We start from the raw sequence: 23,892 nt of genomic DNA, 5'->3' as shown, positions 1-23,892 counted from the left end.
CAGTCTGAATAGATAGACTAGTTCCATTGGACGTGTTTTAACTTTTAGAAGCAACACCTATAATATTTTTTTCAGAGCAGTTGTGGCTGCTCATGTAACAAGGTAAAATAGCTTTCCATTTCTGACAATAAAAGTTAAAATGTGTCAGAGTAATAGGAGTAATGTAGCAAATTGATAATATCTTTGATTGCTGCAGTGAATTGTCTTGTCGACTCCTGTTGCAGAAGACACTTCTCCCATAGTTCAAAGTTTACAAGTTTCAGAGCAGTGGAGTTTTCCTCAGAACTTTATTTTGTATACTAAGGCATCTGCTTTTAATAGCAGTTATCCTCTGGGCATTTTATGCCCTGATCTGGAAGTCTGGAATGCTACTCAAATATACCCCCAGTGATTCAGGTGGAGACAGTCAGAGAGCTCCTCCTCCGTCTGGACTGTCATAAGTCCATGGGACTGGATGGCCTACACCCCTGGGTGCTGAGGGAGCTGGCGGGGTGATTGCCGAGCTGCTCTTAGCCATCTATCAGCACTCCTGGTTAACTGGAGAGGTCCCAGAGGATTGGAGGCTTGCTGGTGTGACTCTGATCAAGAAGGGCCGTAAGGAGGATCTGGGGAACTATAGGCCCGTCAGCCTGACCTGGGTACCAGGGAAATTAATGGAGCAAATCATCTTGGGTGAGATCACAGGGCATGTGCGTGGTGTCCAGGGGATCAGGCCCAGCCAGCATGGTTTCATAAAAGGCAGTGCTTGACCAACCTCATCTCCTTCTACAACTGGATGACCAGACGAGGCAGATGAGGTAAAGACTGTTGATGTAGTCTACCTAGACTTCAGCAAAGCCTTTGACACAGTCTCTTACGGGATTCTTCTGGGGAAACTGGCTGTCCATGGCCTGGACAGATATACCCTTCTTTGGGTAAGGAACTGACTAGAGGGCCGTGCCAAACGGGTAGTGGTTAATGGTGTGAAGTCCAGCTGGCGACCCGTTTCAAGTGGTGTCCCTCAGGGGTCGGTATGGGGGCCTATCTTGTTTAATATCTTTATTGATGACCTAGACGAGGGCATTGAGTGCACCCTCAGTAAGTTTGCAGATGACACCGAGTTGGGAGGTGGTGTCCAGAGGGATCTGGATAAGTTGGATCGCTGGGATGAGGTTCAACAAGGCCAAGTGCTGGGTGCTGCACTTTGGCCACAACAACCCCATGCAGTGCTATAGGCTTGGGGACAAGTGGCTGGATGACTGTGAAGAGCAAAGGGACCTGGGGGTGTTGGTTGATGCTCGGCTGAACATGAGCTGACAGTGTGCCTAAGTGGCCAAGAGGGCCAACGGCATCCTGGCCTGCATTAGAAATGGTGTGGCCAGCAGGAGCAGGGAGGTGATCATCCCCCTGTACTCAGCACTGGTGAGGCTGCACCTCAACTACTGTGTTCAGTTTTGGGCCCCTCACTGCAACAAAGACACTGAGGCCTTGGAACGTGTCCAGAGAAGGGCAGCGAAACTGGTGAGGGGTCTGGAGCACAAGTCTTATGAGGAGCAGCTGAAGGAGCTGGGATTGTTCAGTCTGGACAAGAGGAGGCTCAGGGGAGACCTCATTGCACTCTACAACTTCCTGAAGGAAGGTTGTGGTGAAGACGGGTTTGGCCTCTTCTTCCAGGCAATGAGCAGGACCTGGGGAAATGGCTGCAAGTTGTATCAGAGGAGGTTTAGGTTATATCCAACCTAAGGAATATAAGGAAGAACTTTCTCCCTCAGAGAGTGGTCAGGCACTGGAATGGCGGTGGTGGAGTTGCTGTCCCTGGCAGTGTTCAGTAGGCATCTGGATGAGGAGCTGCGAGACATGGTTTAATGCTTGTGGTAGCAATGGTGATGGCAGGGCAGTTGGACTAGATGATCTTGCAGGTTGCTGTCAGCCTTGTGATTCTACGATTCTCGTGATATTTGTAAAATTATTGAGCAGTGCCATTTTTCTAACAAGATTTGGACAGCATATTGACTATGAAAGCCATTTGAAAGCCATTTCAATGCTGTTAAGTTTCTTGCTAGGTAGTCACCTGGAGTGAGTTTCTACATTACTAATGTGAGGTATCTTTGTACTTCCAGGCAGTATCTAAAATTTTTGATTGCTTCAGGTTCACTGCTTTATTAACATGCATTAAACAATTATTTTGTGTCTGGGTGAAGATGCCTGTCATCTGTGTGCTGACTAAATGCTGTATGCCTCACATGTATGTTCAGTGTGAAGATAGATCATGCTGTTCTCGATAGTTTGACAGTGTCATTGCTCTTTCAATCCTTAAGTAGCTCTACTTTCCATCTTAAGACATGCTAGTATTCGTTTTTTAGGACTGCTCCTGGTCTCTTCTCAGTTTATATTTCTTTTTATCAGTACTTGCTTTTAGAAGGCTGGTATGTCCTTCCACTTTGCAAATGATGTTGTTAAGTGACATGTGGAGAAATTTCACAAATAGCTGCCATTATGCAGAATCTTTATGTAAATACATTTCATTGTAAGCATCTGCAAGCGACGTGCCTCATAGATGTCTTCGTACCTCACTTTAAAATCTACTTTTTTGTATTTTGTGTTGCTAGTATTACTTGCTGTTTAGAGAAATTTTATTCAGTTTTCCTGATGAAAATTATTTAGAAATTATTATTATTCTTTTATATATAGTGTGTAATACACCAAATCTGCATTTGAGATTCAGATGTACTTTTACAACTGTGACAATACAATAGCTTCAAATCTTTTACTCTTTTTTAACCTGTTTTTTTCTCATGTCATTTAAATTCCTCATGGAAACCTTGTACTTTGAAGATAAACTCTGAATTGCTTGAAACGAACAGAACAAATACATTTTACTTGTTACAGAGAGGAAGGTTTCTCCAAGTTTGTTCACAAGGAGTTTTCATGACTAAAATAAATAATTTTCTTCCAGGTGCGTGTAGGGTTATATGCATGTCTAGAGAGATTTAATCACTTAATTTTTGTATTGGTAGGTAGCTCACTATTACAATTTACCAGGATTGTCTACTGAAGAGAATGGTTTGGATTTCAGTCTAATTTGAATCTTAGCAGAAATAATTACTTACCTTTTCTTCCATGTGGACTTGACTAAGCATAATAGGTTGAGAGTTTTGGAGAAGACTTCAGGAACTCTTGTTAGCTCTGGAGTTTTTTTTGCAGTTTGAATAAATCAATGGTTAACTGTTCTTGATCATAATTTTCCATCTTCCTACTTTCCGTTTGATGGAATTTGTCTGCTTCGTCAGCAAGTTGTCCTCTTTCAATGTGTGGTTTATAAAGTGAGAGCATCTTCTCCTTATGTAGTGTACTTCCTCTAGAAAATACGGAGTTATGAAATTATGTAGGTGTGTAGAAAGGGCAAACATCTTGAAAAGGGAGTCTATAAGGTCTTGGAATCTATCTTATTTGTTGTCTTGTTTTTATGATTGTGGCAGAGCTGTTGCTGCGCTTAATTCCACAGTTTCATTTTGAGAAGTGAAGCCAGCAGGGCTGGAAAGTGATTGTCCCTCTCTACTCTGCTACTTTAAGGCCCTATCTGGAGTACTGCATCCAGGTCAGGGTCCCCTGCCCAGGAGTGATGAGGAGCTGTTGGAGGAATCCAGAGGAGGGCCATGAAGGTGCTTGGAGGGAGCACCTCTCCTGTGAAGGCAGGCTGAGGGAGCTTGTTCAGCCTGGAGAAGAGGAGGCTCCAGTAAAGCCTCACTGCAGCCTTCCAGTACTTGAGGAGAGCTTAGAAGCTGGAGAGGGACTGACTTGTTACATGATCTGGTAGCAATAGGACAAAGAGGAATGGCCTTAAGCAAAAGGGGAGAAATTTAGGTTAGTTGTTTAGGAATTCTTTACTCAGAGGGTGGTGAGCCACTATTGCAAGTTACCCAGAGAATGTGGGATGCCCCATCTCGGGACCTGGGCAGCCTGATCTGGTTGATAGATGGCTGCTGTGCCCATGGCAGGGGTTTGGAACTTGATGGGCTTTAAGGCCCCTTCCAACATAAGCCATTCTATGACAAATATTACAATACAAGCCTGCCTTAAGAATTTTTTGTCTGCCGTCTATCTATACCTATGGATGATAATAACAAGCATGGACTAATTTTCCAATTTTTCCTTTTCCTTCTGTTTGTTTGTCTGAAAATATGTATGTGGACATTCTGTTGAAATCTCATCTATTAAAGCAATCCAGTTTATGACACTTTTTGAATGAAGAAGAACTTTTTTTAAAAAAAAAAAAAAATTCCAGCAGCAGTCAACTAAAAAGAAAATAAAAATTTTCAGACATTTGCAACATAGGAAATGAAAACCCTTTAACTATACGTTTAGTTAAACTTAAGTTCAGTTGTGTTGAAGGCTTTCTTTGTGTATAGTAAATGGTATATGCTTGGGAAGGAAATTGGAATCCCCTTGAAAAGCACCAAAATGTAATTTGTCTTTTGAAACTGTTTTTTCAAGGAAACTATCTTGAAGTTAAAATGAGAGCGTACTCGCAGGGTCAGGTGAATATAACAAGACTGTAAAATCATCACCTCTTTGGAAAGCTGTATAGTCCTTTGTTTAAAACCACTGTTCAAGAAGCAATTAGCTAAGATTGGAAAGGGGCACTTCCTCTCTGATGTGTGTAGGTCAGCTGCTATTACTGCTAATGAGGGGAGATAAGTCCAGTGTTTGCTTTTCTATGTTCAGAGGTTCTTCTGTGCTGTATTGTGCTAACTTGGCCAAGCTGCAAAGCATTTGGTAGCCTTCTTGTATCTCATGTTGAGCACTGCATGTGCTCAGGGAGATTTGTAAAAGGCTGGACTGAAAATAAACGAGTAAGACTAAGTGGAAATATTTAAACTTGCCAAAATCTTGGGCACAACAGCACAGCTATTATTACTGCTGTCATCTTGGGCTTCTTATTTTGTGCTTATTGCTAGCAGTGGAGAACTGACTGAAGTTTCTGGAGAATAAAAGCAATTTTGACTAAAGATTTTTTTCCCACTGGGAAACACCCGAAGTAGGTAGTAATAGCAGTAGCTAGGCACTGCAAAGGATTATTGCACAGATGTAGAGCAATATGCCCTCTGGTGGACATTGATAACAAATGCTGCAGTTTTTAACAGTAATAAATGAATGCATTAAAAGAACTGAAGTACTGGAATATGCTAAAGATTTCTTCTGAGAAGGAATGGTAAGTTGAGAAGGTAGCATATAAATAATTAGAAACAAATGATGGTGACTTACAAAGGGCTGTGTACTTTTTGATGAATTAAAAGATTGTATGAAATATGTACTTACATTAACAATATATTGCACGCATTTTTTACTGTTTTGTTTGCTTTGCTGACAGTTGCTAAATCGGAATGTTTTTTTTCTTACTCTGTATTTCAGGATTCCAATAAAATAAAGTTTGAATCTGGGTTTGAATATTGCTGCACTAGATTTCTAAGTCATGAGAATCTATTGCATTTTATCTAATATAGATCAGTGAATAGTATCAGTCTTGAAACTTTACTCAACATGTTTAGTGTTGAAGAAAGTATCCTGCATTTTACAAATTTCAAGTCTCTCAGAATTCTCCACAATTTTGGTAATTTGCTCCCCTGAACTGTACTTACAGATGAAAGTATGCACACTATTTCCAGTTGGAATTTGTCTATCTTCAGCTTCTAATTACTAGGTCCAGAAATGCTTTTAATGTCTTATGAAATACTTGTTCTCTTTTAAGAGTACTTTCTAAAATGTGGCTTTCAATTTTCAGGTCACTAATGAAGGAGGAATGAAGAGTGCTTCTTTAAAGGATTTATGTCCTGAGGACAAGAGACGCATTGCAAACTTAATTAAAGAACTTGCCAGGTGAGAATAAGCATCACCTGAAAATGCATTATGGTTAAGGAGAGTCATTCTTCTAATTAACATCAAGTAATGTAGAACTGCATTATGGAACTGAATATTTGCATAAAGTAATTTTTATTCCTAGAAGAGGTATGAATAGTGAAGCAGCCTGATCAGTTTTTCCCTGTTTCAGCCCAAAATGTCCTAAACATAATGAAAGCAGAAGCCAAAGTTTTGTGACCTGCAGTAGTTCATCCATATAAATACAGTCACAGGACTAGAATTTTGTTTGCTGTGTTTAACCTGTACTTTAAAAATGTTATATAGGTTTATGCTTATAAATATTGTCTTCTGGAAGTAAGAACGTCACTGATATGAAATTCTGTAATGCTTATTTGTCAGGAATAAACATGTGTAAGGAACTGTACCTTACAGATGGATTGCTGATCTTGTGACTAAAAAATGCTAATCTGTATGTACTCATGTTTGCATGTGTAGAGCAATAGAATCCACTGTGGTTTTAGCTTATTTTGCCAACTTAATTTGGCAAAATTCTACTTTAATTTCTTCATGTTCTCCTAATTCTGTGAGAAGAGAAGCTGGAGTGATGGAATTTTCTCAGCTTGAGTGAGAAGTTTTTGATTTTCATTCCTGCACTAGTTGCATTTATGGAGACAAATGATGTCAAAGATAAATTTGAGTGGGAGAGAAGGGTTGTTTTTCTTCTTCTCTGTCCCTTATGCTTTAGAATCTCTGGGAATCTGCTTCTTGCATGATGCCTATAAAAACTGAGGAACACGTGGAACTGTGGCAGGCTGTATTACGATACCAGAGGAGAAAACTTCATGAGACCATCTTAAGTCCTCTGGTCTGATAGTGTCCACGCTCAGAGCTTAGCTGCAAAATTTTGCTAGAACAGAGTGCAAGTTCTCAGTATTAATGAAATACTTTTCATCATAAATTTTATATGTGCAGTAATTGGCAAGCATTACTGTCCTTTTTCTTTTCATAAAGGAAAACTTGGGCAGAGAAATTAAGTTACTTGTTCAAGGTCATGCAATAAGTCTCTGGTGCAGCTAAGAGTATTTTCTCTCTGATTGTCCTCATCCACAAGACCTTTTTGCCCAGTAATAATTTGTGCCCATGTAGGATTCCTTGCTATACAATATTTCAGTAATTTCTGAAGTTCTTCATGCTTGCAATGCTATTTTATCCTACCTCATGTGTTAGAAAATGTCTAGTTAATGCTGTCAAAATGAGTAGATTGCTAGGAAGCCTGGTTACAAATTGTCAGATGTTGGAGCTATTCGGACACTGTTGCCACTGTTGATATATAGAGATATATTCTAATATTTAAAAAAGTCTTTTACTTCATTGTTCCTCGTAATACACTGCTCCCTAGTGAATACTTGTACACTAACTCATTTGAGTATGGGATTCTTCTTAAATCTCAGATGCTATGATTTTTCCCCAAGGACAGCTTGATATTTCTGCCTGACATTTCTTCGAAGAAAAATAGAAGGTGCAGCAACATTAATTTTGAAAAGTAAAATTAGTGGAACACTATTATTTTATACTTAGTTCTCTTTTATTTTTAAACCTAATCATATTTTTATTGGATGTAATTAAAAGTCCTTCGCAGAGTAATAGGGATGTTGAACTTTAATTCCGCTCACCTCGTCACTTTTTACAAACTCTCCATAATTTTCATCTTGAGTTGTGCAATGATGGAGAGCTTCTTACAGACAGAACATTCACTGCTGTTTTAAAGAAGAAAAGGAACCAGCAGAATGCTTAAAATTTTCTGGGAAGACTGTCCTGTACTAAATAACTGGAAGAATAAAGATCTCACTTGACCAGAGCTGTAATTAAACATTCTTATTTTGATGCTGTTTGTGAATTAGAGTAATGGTGGTTGAAACTGATTGCTGCATGGTTATTGCAGGATGGTGGAAGAAAAAGATTGGTCAACAACTGCCTGCATGAAGGCAGATATGCTGGTCAGCAACTCTCCGCATGAAGGCAGATGTGCAGTGACAAAATTCTGTCTGCATAGAAACCAGTGGCAAAATATGATTAATGTCTGGTGCTTGGATTTCAACTACATCTTGCTTTAGCAGTTCAGAGTAGTGTTATTCACCTGACTTCTGCAGCTGCTGAAGGAAAGCTGATGTACTTTTCCTATTTTCCCTTCTTTTTCCTCCAACTCTCATTCCCATTGCACTTTTGAAAACTGAGAAAATGCATCAGCTTATATGCTGAAGTGTGAGACTTTGTCTTGGTGCGAGTAAATTGTGATGCTGCCTATATTACCGCAGAATCAGAGGATGATCTGGGTTCAATAGGACCACAATTATCATGTTGTTTCAACTCGCCTGCTATATGCAGAGTCACCAGCCATCAGACCAGGCTGCCCAGAGCCACATCCAGCCTGGCCTTGAATGCCTCCAGGGATGGAGCATCCACAACCTCCTTGGCAACCTCTTCCAGTGTGTTACCATCCTCTGTGTGAAAATCTTCCTCCTGATATCTAACCTAAACCTCCCCTATCTCAGTTTAAAACCACTCCCCCTTGTCCCATCACTGTCCAGCCTCATAAACAGCCTTTCCCCCTCCTGTTTATATGCTCCCTTCAAGTACTGGAAGGCTAGAATGAGGTCTCCCCAGAGCCTTCTCTTTTTCAAGCTAAGCAATCGCAGTTCCCTCAACCTTTCCTCACAGGAGAGGTGCTCCAGCCCTCTCATCATTTTAGTGCCCTCCTCTGGATCCATTCCAAGAGCTCTGCATCTTTCTTGTGCTGGGGGCCTGAGGCCTGGACGCAGTACTGCAGATGGGGCCTCACAAGAGCTGAGCAGAGGGGGACAATCACTTCCTTCTCCCTGCTGGCCACACCTAATAATTATTGTTATTATACTTTCCTTTGAAAAACTGAGTTACTCTGCTCGACTTATACTCTACTGTTGGGAATTCCAGTGGTTGACATCACGTTAGCTGTTAGAGACTTGATGAAATTGAATTTTGAGACAGTGTCGAATGGAAGGACACAGCTGTCTCCTTTCTAATCCTTCTTTCTTGTTTAGAATAATCTTAGGCTTTGCTCTGTGATAATCTAACCATTATTTTTCCTTTGAACATATCAAGTTTATCTTCCCTCCTAAAGTGAAAAGAGAAATGCAAACTGGATGCAAACTCAGAAAACTGGAATATTGCAGAATTATGGAATGTCTTGAGTTGTAAGTGACCTTAAAGACCATCCAGTTACAACCCTCTGTTGTGGGCACAGCTGTCACCTTCTGATCAGGCTGCCCAGAGCGCCATCCAATATGACCTTGACCCCCTCCAGGGATGGGACATCCACAGCTTCTCTGGGCAGCCAATGCCAGTGCCTCACTGTCCTCTGAGTAAGAAAAAAAAAAAGTTCTTCCCTAACATCTAATGTAAATCTCCCCTCATTTAGATTAAAGCAATTTCCCCTTGTCCTATCAGTATCAGACCATCTAAACAATTGTGCTGGGGGCTCCAGGCCCTGGATGCAGTGCTCCAGGTGGGCTCTCATGAAGGCAGAGTAAGGGGAGAGTAACCTTCCTCACCCTGCTGGCAGTCCCTCTGTTGATGCAACCCAGGACACAGCTGGCCTTCCAGGCTGCTTATAGGGACTGCTGGCTCACATCCAGCTTTTTGTCCACCAGAATCTGCAAGTCTTTCTCCATGGGGCTGCTCTCAATGAGTTCTCCCAGTTTCCACTCATATCTGGGATTGCTCTGATCCAAGTGCAACGTCTTCAACTTGGCCTTGTAATATTGTAGATTTGCAGAGTCATGCCCATGAATGCTGAGGAGCTCTGTGAGTAAATGGGTGATCGCATTCAAGAATTTCCCATGATTTTCAAAGCCAACCAGCATGGTACCTTCATGTTTTCAACAAGGTGCTGCTGGCATGGTGATGAAAGTATTAGGCACATGGTAAGAGCAAATTTTAACTCTCCCTACAAGCAGAATCCTTTTAAGAGAAAAAAAAAAAATAGTCTTTATCTCAGCTTTTGTTCCTGCAGGCTACTCCTAAAGCAGTCATCAGCTTATGTAATGAAATGAGTAGTGACACAGTGAAGACACTGAAAGGTTCTAACCATCATACTGTGTGCCAGTGTCAGGACACATTAGCCTCTTCCAAGAGGGAGTGCAAGCTGTCTTGGGATCTATCCAGTTGACTGTTGAGCATTAAGGACTTGCTAAAGACCATACTGAGAATTATTTCATACATTTTAAAAGCTATAGGCAGATTTTGAGAGGTCTCAGCATTTAGCTGAATGAAAATGATCTTAACTTAGTTTGTAGAGAAAATGTATGTAAACACTTGGAAGTGTCTACCTTGCTCCTGACACATAGCTGCAGAATTTTGACTTTCTGACTCCTGCTATGATGCACATCATAGTTCTGCCTTTAACATTTAAAAGTACAGCTCACATACAGCTTTCTTTTGAATGAACTGACTATAAGACATAGAATGGTTATGATAGTTTTTTTTTTTTTTGTTTTGGCTTTTAGTATTGAGAATTTGTGTCTATTTAGTTTATCTTATTTAAAGTTTTAGGATAAGGAGTTGCAAGTTGGATGTTAGAAAAAAAAATCCCTTCTGAAAGAGTGGTCAGACACTGGAACAGGCTGCCTTGTGAGATGATGGAATTGTTATCCCTGGGGGTGTTCAAGAAATTTGGAGATAGGGTACTAAGGAGCACAGCTTAGTGGGCAATATTGGTGGGAGATGGGTAGAGGGACCAGGTGATCTTGGAGGCCTTTTCAACCTTTGTGTTTCTATGATTCCCTGTAGTTTTTGCAAACAAGTCTATGAAAGTAACCTCGGTACAAAGATAATGTCCTTATCCTCAAAAACAGGAGTGACTGCCCTTTTCAGAGATACTATATATAGTTTTTTGCTATCAGATGAGTGTCTTTCTGGCAAAGACTGATGGCACCCCCAGAATGACTTGTACTTAGCAGCTAGATAAACAGCTTTTAGACAGCCCTTTGTACCTCACAGAGAAATGCTTCATCCTTCCCAAGCCACTGGCTTCCTAAACTCTTTGTAGAGTGGTGGCTGTCTGGGACACAAATTTTGTCCGCTAGCATTGCGTTATGTGGACTTTTGTACCTGGCATTAAGATGAAATAGACCTGCTAAAACAGAAGTTTTCTAAAAAAGCTGAAAGTGGAATTAAAGCAGAAGGCTAATTTGAGTACAGAACGGTAAACTATTGCAAAGGAATACAGTAGAACTAAGTATTTGTAGCATGTACCTCTGATTTAAGCGTTGTCTCTCCTGCACTTAGAATCTTTGAAGGACAGCTTGCATGTGGAAGTCCATTTTAGAAAGGCACAGCATTTGACCACTTGAGCTGCCTTCTTTCCTGGGTTTGCCTATATTTATCTCATATTTAGCAAATTGTTACCAGGCTATAACTTCAGTATCAATCTTTTTATTTATGTGTATGTGCGTGTGTTACTTTAAGAGACAATATTCTGCTGGAGTCCTCTTAATTAGTCAGGCAGTGAGACTGCAAATGAGATATCCCTAAGCTTGTATGAAAATTACTTCTCGTTGATAGGTAAAGCATGCCTAGAATTATTGCATCACCAATCACGCTTACCTTTTGTACTTAAAAAGTCATTTGTAGCTATAAATTCATGCTGTGAGATCAGGTTTTGTATTATTTTGCAAGCTGCATATAATAAAATGTATCCATTGTGCACCAATTTCAATTATGGGATTGTTGGAGGTTTTTTTTTTTTTTGTTATTTTTTAAATTTATACAGACTGCTTGTGACACTTGAGTAAAATGCATCACATTTGCAAACAGTACCCTTAAGACAAAACTGCTGCCATTCTGTCTTCCTGCAGTGCTGATACTAAATGTCACTGTTGCCCGTTTCTGCCAGAGGCATGTTGTGATGGAGTCTGGCATTAAATTTGTTTCATCTTTTTGGTGCACATCTTTCACTTGGAATATCCAATTGTATTCTGTGGTCCGTGTATGTGGGGCTCTGTCTGATGCACTTATCTTGGTCCTTGGTCTGTGTTTTTCCTCCTGTCACCATGCCTACTCCAGATGCCATTTTTTTCTTGAAATTTAAATCCTGTGGTTTGCAAGAGTGGTCACCAAAATGTTTTTTTTTTTTTTTTTTTTTTTTTTTAAAACTTGTTAGCAGTCTAGTTTCAAGCAAATGTTCCCAAAAGGTAAATGCTCCCAACAAGTATGTGACTGATGAGTGAGGCTTCCAGCGGCTGTGCTTCTCGTTTTGTCTTCTTTGTCTTAACTTGCTCAGCTACCATTCTCACTATGTTTGGATTTTAAAAGTGAAAATGCTACTTTTCATTTGCTTTGTCACTTCTTCCTTCCTTTGTTTTCTTTTTCAAAGTTTCTGGGCTCTTTCAGTCAAGAGGAGTTACTTTTGTGCTTTGTCTGTGGTGTGATGTTGATGTTAGTATTGTTCTGACTCTTCCCGTTGCATGACAGTTTTCATTAGACAAATAAAACTTAGTGCTGTTGGCCTATGTGTTGCTTTAAAAATTCTATCTGGAGAGCATCAGTCTCTTTTCCTCAGAGGAATGAGTCAGTTTCATCAGCAAAGTTGCTGATCAGTTGCTTCTTAAGATGAGACAGTAGCAGCAGTAAACACAGGAGCACATCATAACTGGAACTGGTGAATAAAGAATTAATTTGAACCCTAAGGCTGGTGTCTTAGGAGGGTCTGTCGGTATATCTACATCACTTTTATTTATTTATTTTCTACAGAGGCTCCTGCAAAATAAAGATCTTCATCTAGATGCATCTAGAATTGCATAAGCTTGAAGTGTTGAATTTAAAACAAATGTTGAACAAAGATGTCTGTGACCTATGCCACAGGTTAGGTGAATGTAAATTTATACACAAAGAAATATTGTAGACATTTAACAGCAGAAATAGTTCTACTGATATGTCATCTTCACATTCAGTTATCAGTCTTTATTTGCACCTGCAAACAGTGACAGTGAAGCTGAACATCAATATGTTGCCCAGTGGAGTGGTTGTGCCCTTTGTAGATGGGGAGCCGCCTTCCTTTCTCTGTTGCTTTCTGACCATGGAAAAACACAGTCTTTTTTTTTGTTGCTTTCTGACCAGAGGAAAAACAAGTTACATTTCTTTCTAGGAGCATTGTGAGCCTTGAAATGTTTCTGTTTGGCAGCAGTGAATTCCTTCATAGTTTTGCTAAGAATCTTCTGTTCTTTACTGCCAGAAGGCAAAGAAAGAAGGATATAAAAAAATCTCTCTGAGCTATGTATAGGATATGACATAAATCCAGCACAATCTGATGACATTCTTGTATTTCTTTTCTCTAACTTTCTTTTGCCACCTCCTGTGAGTAACTGTCTTCTATATCTTGCCTGCCCTTTATGAGCTGTCTTCTGCTTTGTGATACATAAACACATATCGCCACGTTTCTTCTAAGATCACTTACTGTTCTCAGTCATTTACTGCATAAGATATGTGGCACAGTATATTCATGTGTCTGTGAGTATGTCAGCCTTCTGTGATCTGTGTTAAATACAAACAGAGCAAGTGAATGTGATGCAGACGGATACAAGCAGCAAATCACAGAATCTAGAAATGGATGAAGCCTGTTTTAGAGCAGTTACACTACTGCACAGTTCTTTCTTTCTTCATCACATTTTCATGTGTTATTGTTTGATTTTCACACTCTTGCTTGCCAGCATTGTCCAGAGTTTCATTTGTTCTTAACCATGTTCTAATGCAGCATCTGTCTTCTACTTAGTAAACAAGCATCCTTCCTTGTATGGTGTCCTGGAGACAGTACTTGTCCACTGTTCCTCTTCTAATTGTTTTTTCTGTTCTTGTTTCCTTCATGTATTTCATTTATCTGCCCATTGCTACCTTCATTGTGTTTTTTTCTGATTGGTATCTTTTATTTGCTATTCTCTACTACTCCTAACTCTAGGAAAAAATACACAGGCTTATATCTTTTGCTGTTCACATGAAGATAGGTCATATGCTCTAGACTCTTTATCTGATTGCTCTTGATTCAGAGGAAACAAACTGGTTTGGGTAGATGGAAAAGCCTGGGTCTGCAGCCTGTGGCATATATACCACTCCTGTGACTGTTGGGGAGCAAGGATTTATGGTTGACCACTCTCAAAAGCTTGTTGCCTGCTCACATTACAGGAGCATATGGATGGGATGGATGCAGAGTTAATATAGCTGTTTCTCTTCATTATTTATTATCTGATGTGTACAAACCTCTGTTAAGTCTTTGAGGGAGAGAAGGGAGCCTTGTAGTGTTAGGGCATAGGGTTGTAAATAAGGCCTTGGGCATATGAATAATGGAATATTTTGATGCTAAATCCATGTCTTTTTTAACCTAGAAACTTTATGCTTAACGGCTCGTTCCAAGCTATCAAACTGTCCTAATTTATGGAATTTGATATATTCTGTATGTTATTTTTCAGCCTCTAGGTTTGTAGAGAAAAGGTGCAAGTTTTGGTATTATTAATAATTTATGAATTCATGTAGTCTGTTAGAGATGCTGTGGGAAAGGCTGTAGGTTGAGCTTAGAGTTTGGGAATGTTGCCTGCTTGTAGCTCACCCTGGAGGGGTGACCTAATTGTAGTATTTATGGCTTTTCTGTTGGAAGACCAGAATAATTCTGCGTCGTCCTAAGAAGGGAAAGATGATGACAAATGGTGGCTCAGACCCTGAATGGCTTTTATGTGTGTTTGTATCTATATTTAGCCATGTTTTTAACATAGTCACAGAATCATCAATATGGAATGGTCATTTTGCCTACGTGATAACAGAACAACTGTTTTTACAACTCCCCTTGAGATGCAGAATAAATGATCATAGTAAAAATTTCTCACATTATAATCTTTTAATCTAGATCTAATTATTTACACTGGGCAGCAGTATACAGGGTGCCATGACCCAGGCAGAAAGGAGAATTTACTCCAGTGGCTTGATATTTTAAGATCCACAGAAGAAGGCAAGCTGTTTCATTTGGAGAAAAACTAACAAGAAAAATGTTCCTTTCTTGAACTTATATTTGACCAGTAAATGTGAAAGAAGAATTAGTTTATAGATTAAGAAAGAAAAGAGATTTTTCAATTTCCTTTCTGTCTCAGTAGCTAAGCTCACCCATTTGAATTTTCTGTCTACATGCCCTAGGCTTATATGGATCCCAATGTGTCTTCATTACAGCTGCAGAAAATCAGTCTGCTCAGACCTCACTGTGGGTTCAGAGCCTTACTTTGTAGTTCTGTGCTTCCCATTAATGTGCATGCACTCTGTTGAGACCACTGTCTTTGAAAAAATAATTTCTTGGGAATCTTTATGCAACTTTCAGTGTAATATGGTAGAGCAAACATTATGAGAAATGGAGCTTTATGTGGCTGGGGAGGATGCATTTATTTAAGCAAAGGATCTAGAAGTTGGGCACTGTGTTTATGGGAATATATTTTATTTCTCTCAAATTCTTTTCAGGGTGAGTGAAGAGAAGGAGGTGACAGAAGAGCGGCTGAAAGCTGAACAGGAGTCATTTGAGAAGAAGATCAGACAGCTAGAGGAACAGAATGAGCTTATCATCAAGGAAAGGGAAGATATCCTTTAAAAAAAAGTATGAAAGGGCTCACTGTCTGAAATAAAAAGTGAACTATGGAGAAATAATTGTTCTAATTTATGGCAGAGAATAAATCTGCATGTGCTGCCATTCAAAAGCAATCAGAGAGATGACTTGTCAGCATGTGATGCTGGTTCATTTGAGCTTAAAACTGCCATCCAGCTGTTCCTATGATGTTGTTTTGCTATGAAACAGATATTTGTCAACTAGAAATGACAATAAGGAATTTGTGCATTAAAATATGGTTTGAGATGTTTTTTCTCTTAATCCTGTTAGGTTGTTGTAATTGAGGTCTAAAATATATCTTGCACTACTCTGGTGCTCTCTGCATCCTGTGAAAGGTAACGTAAATTGAAGGCATTTAAACCTGTATATTTGTACTCCAGGGTTTAGCCAGCTTGGACATTTTCTATTAATGTAGGTTTAGCTGATTTTTTTTTAATGCAGACTGTGACTTCCATTTTTGTTAAACTGCATATACTTAGTCCCAGTCCTGAAATACCAAATGCAAAATGATCTTGCAAGGAATCATAGCTTTTCTACACATCTTTACAAAATACTCATGTTCGTATCTCTCCAAATCTTTGATATTGAGGCTTTGTTGCTTAATTCCTCAGAAGGCAGCAATTGACTACAGCGGGATATAGAAGAGAGTTCTGCAACTGCAGTAAAAGCAAATAGCATGTAATTCATCAGCAGCTGTGTAAGTAGGGAGACTACTAATACTATTGTAAAAAGCACTGATGGAACTTAGCGTGCAGAGCTATTTTCAGTTCTGAGTCACCCCTTGCTGTAGAAAGAAATGGAATTAGAAAAGTTGTGGAGAAAGGCTTGTTAGGATTATGGAGGTTTGCAGAACCTATTTTCTGAGAAGGGACTAGTGTGCATGTGTGCTTATGGATAGTGGCTGGCCGTATAGAACTAGGCTGACTTAGTGGTGAAGTGAATAGAGGAAGAGAAAACGCTGAGACAAAAGGGACTCTTCAAGCAATAGGCCAGTGACAGAGTCATAGAATTACTCAGGTTGGAAGGGACCTCAAGGATCATCAAGTCCAACCGCAGCCAAATAGAACAGAAATGACTGGAGACAAACAGTCCATAACTTAAGCGTGAAGTTGGTGGAGGATTCTTGAAATTGTGAGGAACTGTATTTTACAGTAAAACACTGAAATGTTTGGAGGGAGGGAAGAGAGAAGGTGCTTTTTTTTTTGTTAGAACTTGATTGGCTTATGAAAGAAATTCTTGTGATTTGTTGTTTCTGACAGCAGGGGATTGCTCTTGATAATGCAGCAGATCCCTTGCAGCTTAGTGGCACTAATACTGATAGAAAAAAAGTTGTTTTGTTGTTTTGTTGTTTATAATAAATAATATGCACATTTACAAGCTTGGCTGGGCATGGAACAGTTCCTGGAAAATATTAAATCTGATGTATTTAAGAGCCATTAGATATGACTACAACTCTTTCACATTGATTACACTGAAGTAAATATTTTTTACTGTATTACATCCTGTGGATTCATTCGGTGCATGAACGTGGGTGGGATGTTACATTCCCAATGGATATATTCAATATGTATTTATATAATTTAGGCACATAAAATTTCACTAATTCATCTGAGGTTTACTTGATTATTGGGAAGTAGCCATCCTTGCTTTTTTTGCTTTGTTTCGTTGTTTTATGTTTTTCTTTTCTTTTCTTGTTAGAAAATGACTGCACAAGTTTGAATACCTTTGTACAGGAATTCAAGTAGTCATGGCAGAAGGTTAATGCCTGCAATTTTATACTTCATAAAACTCTATAAAGACTAGAAATATAAAACACGGTTATAATTTAAAACAACGTAATTTTAACTGTTAGAATACTTGCTTGTCATCTGACCTCTGAATGCTTGTTGTAAGATGAGGATTGCTAAGAAATATTTGCCAAAGTGGAATATAGATTCTGGCTATTTTTAAGTACAGCAACTTGAAATTCTTCTGAAATTTACAGAGTTCACTTGTAAGTAAGAAATATAATAGCATAAGGAAAAACCTCCAAGTCTAGTAAAATCAATTTTACGTGCTTTTCCCCCTTCCCCCAGCCAATTTATTTTCTATAAAATTACTTTATCTAGCCCAGTATTTAAAATGATCCTACAATAATAAATCAGTGCTTCTGATATAATGGTTACAGCTATCCTGTGAAATGTAATTTCAGCTTGGTAGAGGTTGAATTTGAATAGCATGGGGAGTGTGTGCTTTTCCAGGGAGATGTCTTTTTTTTTTTTCTTTCTTAAAAAGGATCTTGCAGAAAGGATATGCTTTCTGTGCTTGAACTCCTTACGTTAACAGCAGAATTTTCTCATTTTGTTGTTGTTCATATGTTTGTTGCTGTTGTTCAGAGGCTTGTGAACCCGTCTATTCAAATTTATTGTTGAAGAGCTATAATGAAAGCTGGGAGGGGTGAGGGCATTCTGCAGCGGTCTCACAACAGGACTTTTAAGTAATGTCACAGAACTGAAAGAGGGATAGTATCTATCTGAAGTCTAAATTTACATTTGCTTTGGCCAGTAATGACTGAGTAGGGCAAGGAAGCTTGCATGCAAGTTCAGTTTCTGTTCAAATGAACTGTCTACTTCTACTGTGGTTGAAACTTGGAAATTTGAGCAGTCCTTACTAGCGCTTCCCCCAGAGGGAACACAACCCTTGTGAGCATTCAGTGATCTTCAGTAGGCTGGCTGTTTGTTAAGGTTGCCAAAGGCTTATTATAGTTTTAAAAAAAAATAAAAATGAGGTGTTTCAAATAGTCATCTAGTCTGCTAGTCTATTTCTTTTTCCTAAAATGCTATCTTTAGGCCTGTGGTGTGTGATAGTTTGGTCAAAAGCTATTTTGGCTTAAATTTTCACATGGTATGTCCACTTCAAAAAAAGTGTGCACAATTTCTTTTTATATTACAAAAAAATACAAAAACAAAAGCAAAAGCAGAAAAAACCTTGACATAAGCTGTTTGAGTGAATTCCAAAAATAAAAGTGGATTGTAGTATCACTGAGATTGGAAAAGACCTCCAATATCTTCTACTCCAACTGTCCACCTACCACCAATGTTTCCCCACTAAACCGTGTTTCTTAGCACAACGTCTAAACCTATTTTACATTGTATAAACTCTTGTAGGCTTATTTCTAAAAAGTTCTGGTGCCCATGCTCTTTGGATATGAGATAGTTAGTGGTGTAAGGTATAAATTCTGTGATTACATCTTCTGATGTTCTTATTAAAATCTACCCAGTTGGGCCAAACATTTAGACTCTGGTAGAGCCCCGTAACACGTGCTCTGGCTCTTTCAGTGCGTCAATCATAGGTCATCTGCACAGTCTAAACGTTCCTGTTCTTGTGGACTGCTGCATCTCTGACTCAAGACTGTAGTATATCCTTCCAGACTTGGAACTAACTTCATCCCATCTGCACCTGGACATGTGGAAGGAGAGACATAAGTCAAAAGATAAGAATAACTTGTGGAGGAGATAGTGTAGAGAGGTCAAAGAGTTTGAGGTCAAACTAGGGAAAAGGAGTGTGTTTTGGATGAAAGGTGGCAAAAAAAAGGAAGTTGGGGCAGGCAGAGGTAAGATACTTATATCTCAAAATGGTGGAAAAGTGAATCTTTTTTCTGATAGGAAAGATTAAGCAGGAGTTAGAGTGGAAAACTGGGAAATGAGTGCTAGAACATGGCTGAGAGAAAGATTTGGAAAAGAAGGTTAATCTGGCCATGAATTCTTGAAGGAAGTAAAGCTTGTGTCTGAGTTTAGAAGCGTTTGGTTTGAGGAATCAGACTTAAAGAAGAGCCAGAATGGAGGACCTGGAATTTGTCAGATGATTATGAGACGGCACAACCAAAAAGGACTGTGTCTGTTCAGTGTATTATAGCACACACTAAGCTTTGAAACAGAATTCTGGAGTAAGCTAATGTGAAAAAGTTCACTAGCCTCTGTGTCTTCCCTTACGTTCATGTTAAATATTTGTTTCTGGCGTCTGTATCACCAGATCATGTTGGATACATACGAACAACCTGAATTCTACCATTTTCTTTGGCAGGTTAGACTTGCAACTTAAATGTCCTTTGAAATTCTGTTATGTTTCATTTGTGTTTTCAGAATAAATGAGAAGCAGCATGCCATGTGCTCATAGGCTGTATGTGTTATCCCTTCTACTTATGCTAGGGGCTGTTAAGAGAAAAGCTTCTGACTTTTTTTCTGGCATATTTTCAAGAACCCATTATTAATTTAGATCCCAAATACGAGTTAATATAAGAAATGGGGAATTATCTTTTGTAAGATGCCCCAATACTGTCATGATAGATGTTTTGGAAAAAAAAAAAAGATTATTAAGAAGCAAATGCTACTGTTATTTCAAATCCCAAAGAAATTATGTTATGGTCTCTAGCTTTACTTGTTATCACTATTAAGGATTTTTTTTTTAATTCTACATTTGATGTTGTGTAAATGCAGAACCAAAAACAGCCTTAACATTTCTGTGAATATTATTGTGAAAGGAAAGAAAAAAGACTATTTGCTTGCCAGAATAATCATTTTGGAGAGAAAAGAATCAACCCTAGTAATTACTTGTTTGGTTTATATTTAGAATGTACCTGGATTTCTTAAGCTTTTTGGTGGAATTATTTTCAAACAGAACATGATCTGTTGATTTGAAGACTCAGATGAGCTCATAACGTAAATCCTATGTGATTTAATTGGTTAGTCTAAACATGATCACGGACTGTTTGCATATCTCCTTTTTGTTGTAACTACATAAGACTATTTAATTTCTTGATTTTGCATGCAGTTAGCAAGAATATTGATTCATCTAAAACAGTTAATTTTCTGATACTGATGGTGAGAAAAAACATTAATTTGCTGGAAGAGTAATGAGCTTCTTATAAACATTGTCTGGACTCTTTAATAAAGTGATTTCAGTTTTTCCATAGCAGTGCTCATTGTGTTACTCTCACATACACTGGTAAATTACTGATACTTCCATATTTCCTCATTTTTTATCTTTTTTGTGTTAATGTGGAATTACTGTTATTTTTTAGGGAAAAAAAAAAAATTACTGATTTGATTAATGCCAAAGAAAAAATGGTAGGGAAGCGAAGGTGAGACTATAGAATTTACCTGACTTCTGTGTTATGCTTTCCTCTCTATCATGTTGCATTTGCTTTTCTGACAGTGTGGGAATAAATAGGCTTTTTTCCATTCTGTTTTCTTTTTCACTCTGACCCACCAATATTGTCATCACAACCAATGAAGTGAAATGATAGCTATGTCACAGAAAGCCTTTGGCAGCGTGCTTTGTTTTGTTGCATGTGTGGTGCTTCTGTCCTGCTGCTTGTGCTCCTGTCTGAACCAGACACGTGTTTGTGACTAACCAGTGCCGTCCTTTGAAAAAAGACAGTTCTGAACTCACAAAGGCAACACACAGTGCCATGTAGAAATAGGATATGGAGATTAACAGTATGGTTAAGCATGTAAAAAGGACAGGTGGATCCCTCTACTGAAAAAAACTAAAGTTTTTAGTTTTTAGCAAGAAGAAAGTTTGTGTGAATGCCTTTTCAGTTACAGGAAGCTTGTGCTGAGTGCTTTTGGAAGTCAGGCTGCTTATTTAAAACTCAGTAACAGTTTTACTGCTTAACTGTAGCTAAGTCTAATTCTGATTTTTGGTTTTGCTGTTGTTTTGTACGCTTAATAATCACAAGGTACAAATTGAGGGATTTGAATTACAGTCATCCTTTTTCTTCTGTTTCTCAAGTCAGCTTAGAGTTCAAAATACATCCTTTTCTGTTTATCATATGTGGACATATCCTATATGTCATTTTGTGTATCATAATTTGCTTGAAGGCATGTGAGTGGAATGAAAAATTAGCGATTTATAATTTTCTTCCATTTTATCCAAGCACTTCACTCTTTGAAGGTGTTTCCTTTACTATTATTGTAGATCTCCTGCTAGTAAATGTTTCTAAGCAACCATTACAGTCCATTGAATAAAAGCTGAACATATTAAAAAGTCCCTGAATATTTATATGCTATTCTGTAATGGCAGTATTGGCTAAATAATGTATGTATTTAAGAACTTCTCAAATGTAAAAGAATCAGTCAAGGACTATTGGGTAAATAAGATATTTTGAATTTTTCATGAACTTTTAAACTAAAACAAGGTGAAATGTATTGTAATGTTGAGTGTTCAAATGGATCAATGACTGGAGATTCATTTAGAGCTCAACTTTCTATTTTTTTTTTTCTAGCTAGCAACTTTGAGCACAAGCTAACCACATTGTCCATATTATGAAATTGTCCAGAATCGACAGGCAGCATCTAAACAATCAACATCAGCGTTTTTTGAATACAAGCTTGAATATTGGCTTGTTGCCTGTGAAATAGTATTGTCAGTACAGAACTACAGATGTGGGATAAAAGAAGCAGAGCTGCTAGTTTTGCAGTTTATACTGGAAAGCATGGAATGACATTATTCTTTCTGTGGTTAATATAAGAGAGATTCCCATCTGGCAGCTCTGATGTGGAAATTTGGAGTCCCAGTGGGGTAAACGTTGAGGGGTAGCAGCATTCTCACATCTCAGTCTTGGTGTTTCTGAGATGCAGTCTTGCTAGCTAAAGAGCTTGAATTATACTCTGTTGGTAGTGTCTAGTAGGAATATACTTCACAGTAAACCAGACTTCCATTTCAAGAGGACGAATTGTATCTTGAGTGAAAGCTTGATGTTATCTGTACTGTAGAGTTTGAATCTCATAACTGGGTATGATGTGGAAGTGGAAGTGGGGCAGGCACCTTGGGAGGATGGTGCTAGGGAGGTTGCTAGGCTCTGTAGGTCAGGAAGGCCAAGGCCCAATGAACTGAACTTGACACGGGGCGCAGAGAAGAACAAAAGGGCTTCTACAGGCACGTGAACCAGAAAAGGAAATTCCAAGATGTACCTCCCACAGAGGATTACACATTCATGCTTGTATCAGTGGACAAGAAGGCTGAAGTGCTCCTGCCTGTCCAACATTGTTACTTTTTATGATGGCATAACTGCATCAATGGACAAGGGAAGATGTCCAAATGAACTTCAGTATGGCCTTTGACATGGTTTCCCACAACATCCTACCCTCCAAATTGGAAAGATATAAATTTGGTGAGTGGACTGTTTGAAGAACTGGTTACAAGACTGTACTCAGAAATGGTGGTCAATGTCTCAATGTCCAGATGGAGATAAGTGACAACAAGTGTCCATCAGGGGTTAGTGCTTGGACTGATGCCCTTTAATACTGTAATCAGTCACATCAGCAGAGGGATTGAGTGCACCCTCAGGGGGTTTGCAGATGACACCAAGAAAAGGCTTTTTTATGCTAAGGGTGTTGAAGCACTGAACAGTCTGCCCAGAGAGGTAATGGGTGCCCCATCAGTGAAGACATTCAGGATCAGGCCAGAGGGGCTCTGAGCACTTAGTCGAGCTGTATGTGTCCCTGCTCATTGCAGGGGAGGTGGACCAGGTGACCTTCTGACTCAGTTCTACAAGTTGCACCTATTTGAACTTAACAAGGGAAACCTGTCATTAGAACTGTAGCTTCAGCCATGGCAATCAGCCATGGCAATCTCATACATCAGCATCAGTTTCCTTAACAAAAATGCTGGAGGTAGGTCATGAAGAAGGTATTTCCCTGTAGAAATCATCCAGTGTACCAAGTGTGAAGCACATCTTCCTTTCAGGCATCCTAACTGACTAGGTTAAATTTTGACCCTACTCTTGTGGCTGCTGCTGAAATGTTGATCTTTATGTATGTGAGCTTTCAAAGTGATTTTTTTTTTTTTGACTTGTATTTTCTTTTATGACATTTGGGCTCATTTGGAAACAAAGACTGAGATCTCTTAAAAGGAGGCATAAATGGGAAAATGAGATCATTAATTGTTGAAGCTGGTACTGTAACAAATTGACTAGAAATGTGGATTCAGAGAAATTGATGTACTTTATCCTTCCAAACTAAATGAATTCTCCATCTGCTTCAGCTTCTCAACTATAATGAGGACGTTGGGCTGACTCTGCTATTGGTTTCTCTGTCTCCCTGAACTATTTAGGAAAGTTTAAACATTTCTTGCATGATTAAATACACTTTCAATAAATCAATCTCATAATAATTGTTGTTCAGGAGAGTTCATTATTCAGTTTAGTCTTTTAAATTACTGTTCTTCTTTAAAGGATTCTTCTGATGTAATGGCTTCTGCTAAATCCATTTGCCATACTCTGGCTTGTAATTACTTTAGATTTGAGGAACAAAATGAATGACTTTATTATTAATCAGTAGCAAATTTGTCTTACTGTTTTTAACCTTAGAGTGGCCTTCGCTCATGAAATTGTTTTAATTGTCTAG

General features: G+C 38.8%; 1 protein-coding gene across 2 annotated transcripts in view; it reads left to right on the top strand.

Annotated features, from left to right (window-relative positions):
- The window catches only part of KIAA1328 (KIAA1328 ortholog), a 180,347-nt gene that overhangs the window by 7,628 nt on the left and 148,827 nt on the right, over positions 1-23,892 (top strand). For both annotated transcript variants that reach the window (XM_048932498.1, XM_048932497.1), the window contains exons 4-5: positions 5,762-5,856; positions 15,364-15,479. In XM_048932498.1, the coding sequence (XP_048788455.1) occupies positions 5,762-5,856; positions 15,364-15,479 (211 nt within the window). The remainder of the gene's footprint in view (positions 1-5,761; positions 5,857-15,363; positions 15,480-23,892) is intronic.

This window comes from Lagopus muta, chromosome Z, assembly GCF_023343835.1.
Source record: "Lagopus muta isolate bLagMut1 chromosome Z, bLagMut1 primary, whole genome shotgun sequence".
NCBI classification, from domain to species: Eukaryota; Metazoa; Chordata; class Aves; order Galliformes; family Phasianidae; genus Lagopus; species Lagopus muta.
Note: the sequence above shows the minus strand (reverse complement) of the source record. Positions and strands in the feature narration are given on the sequence as shown.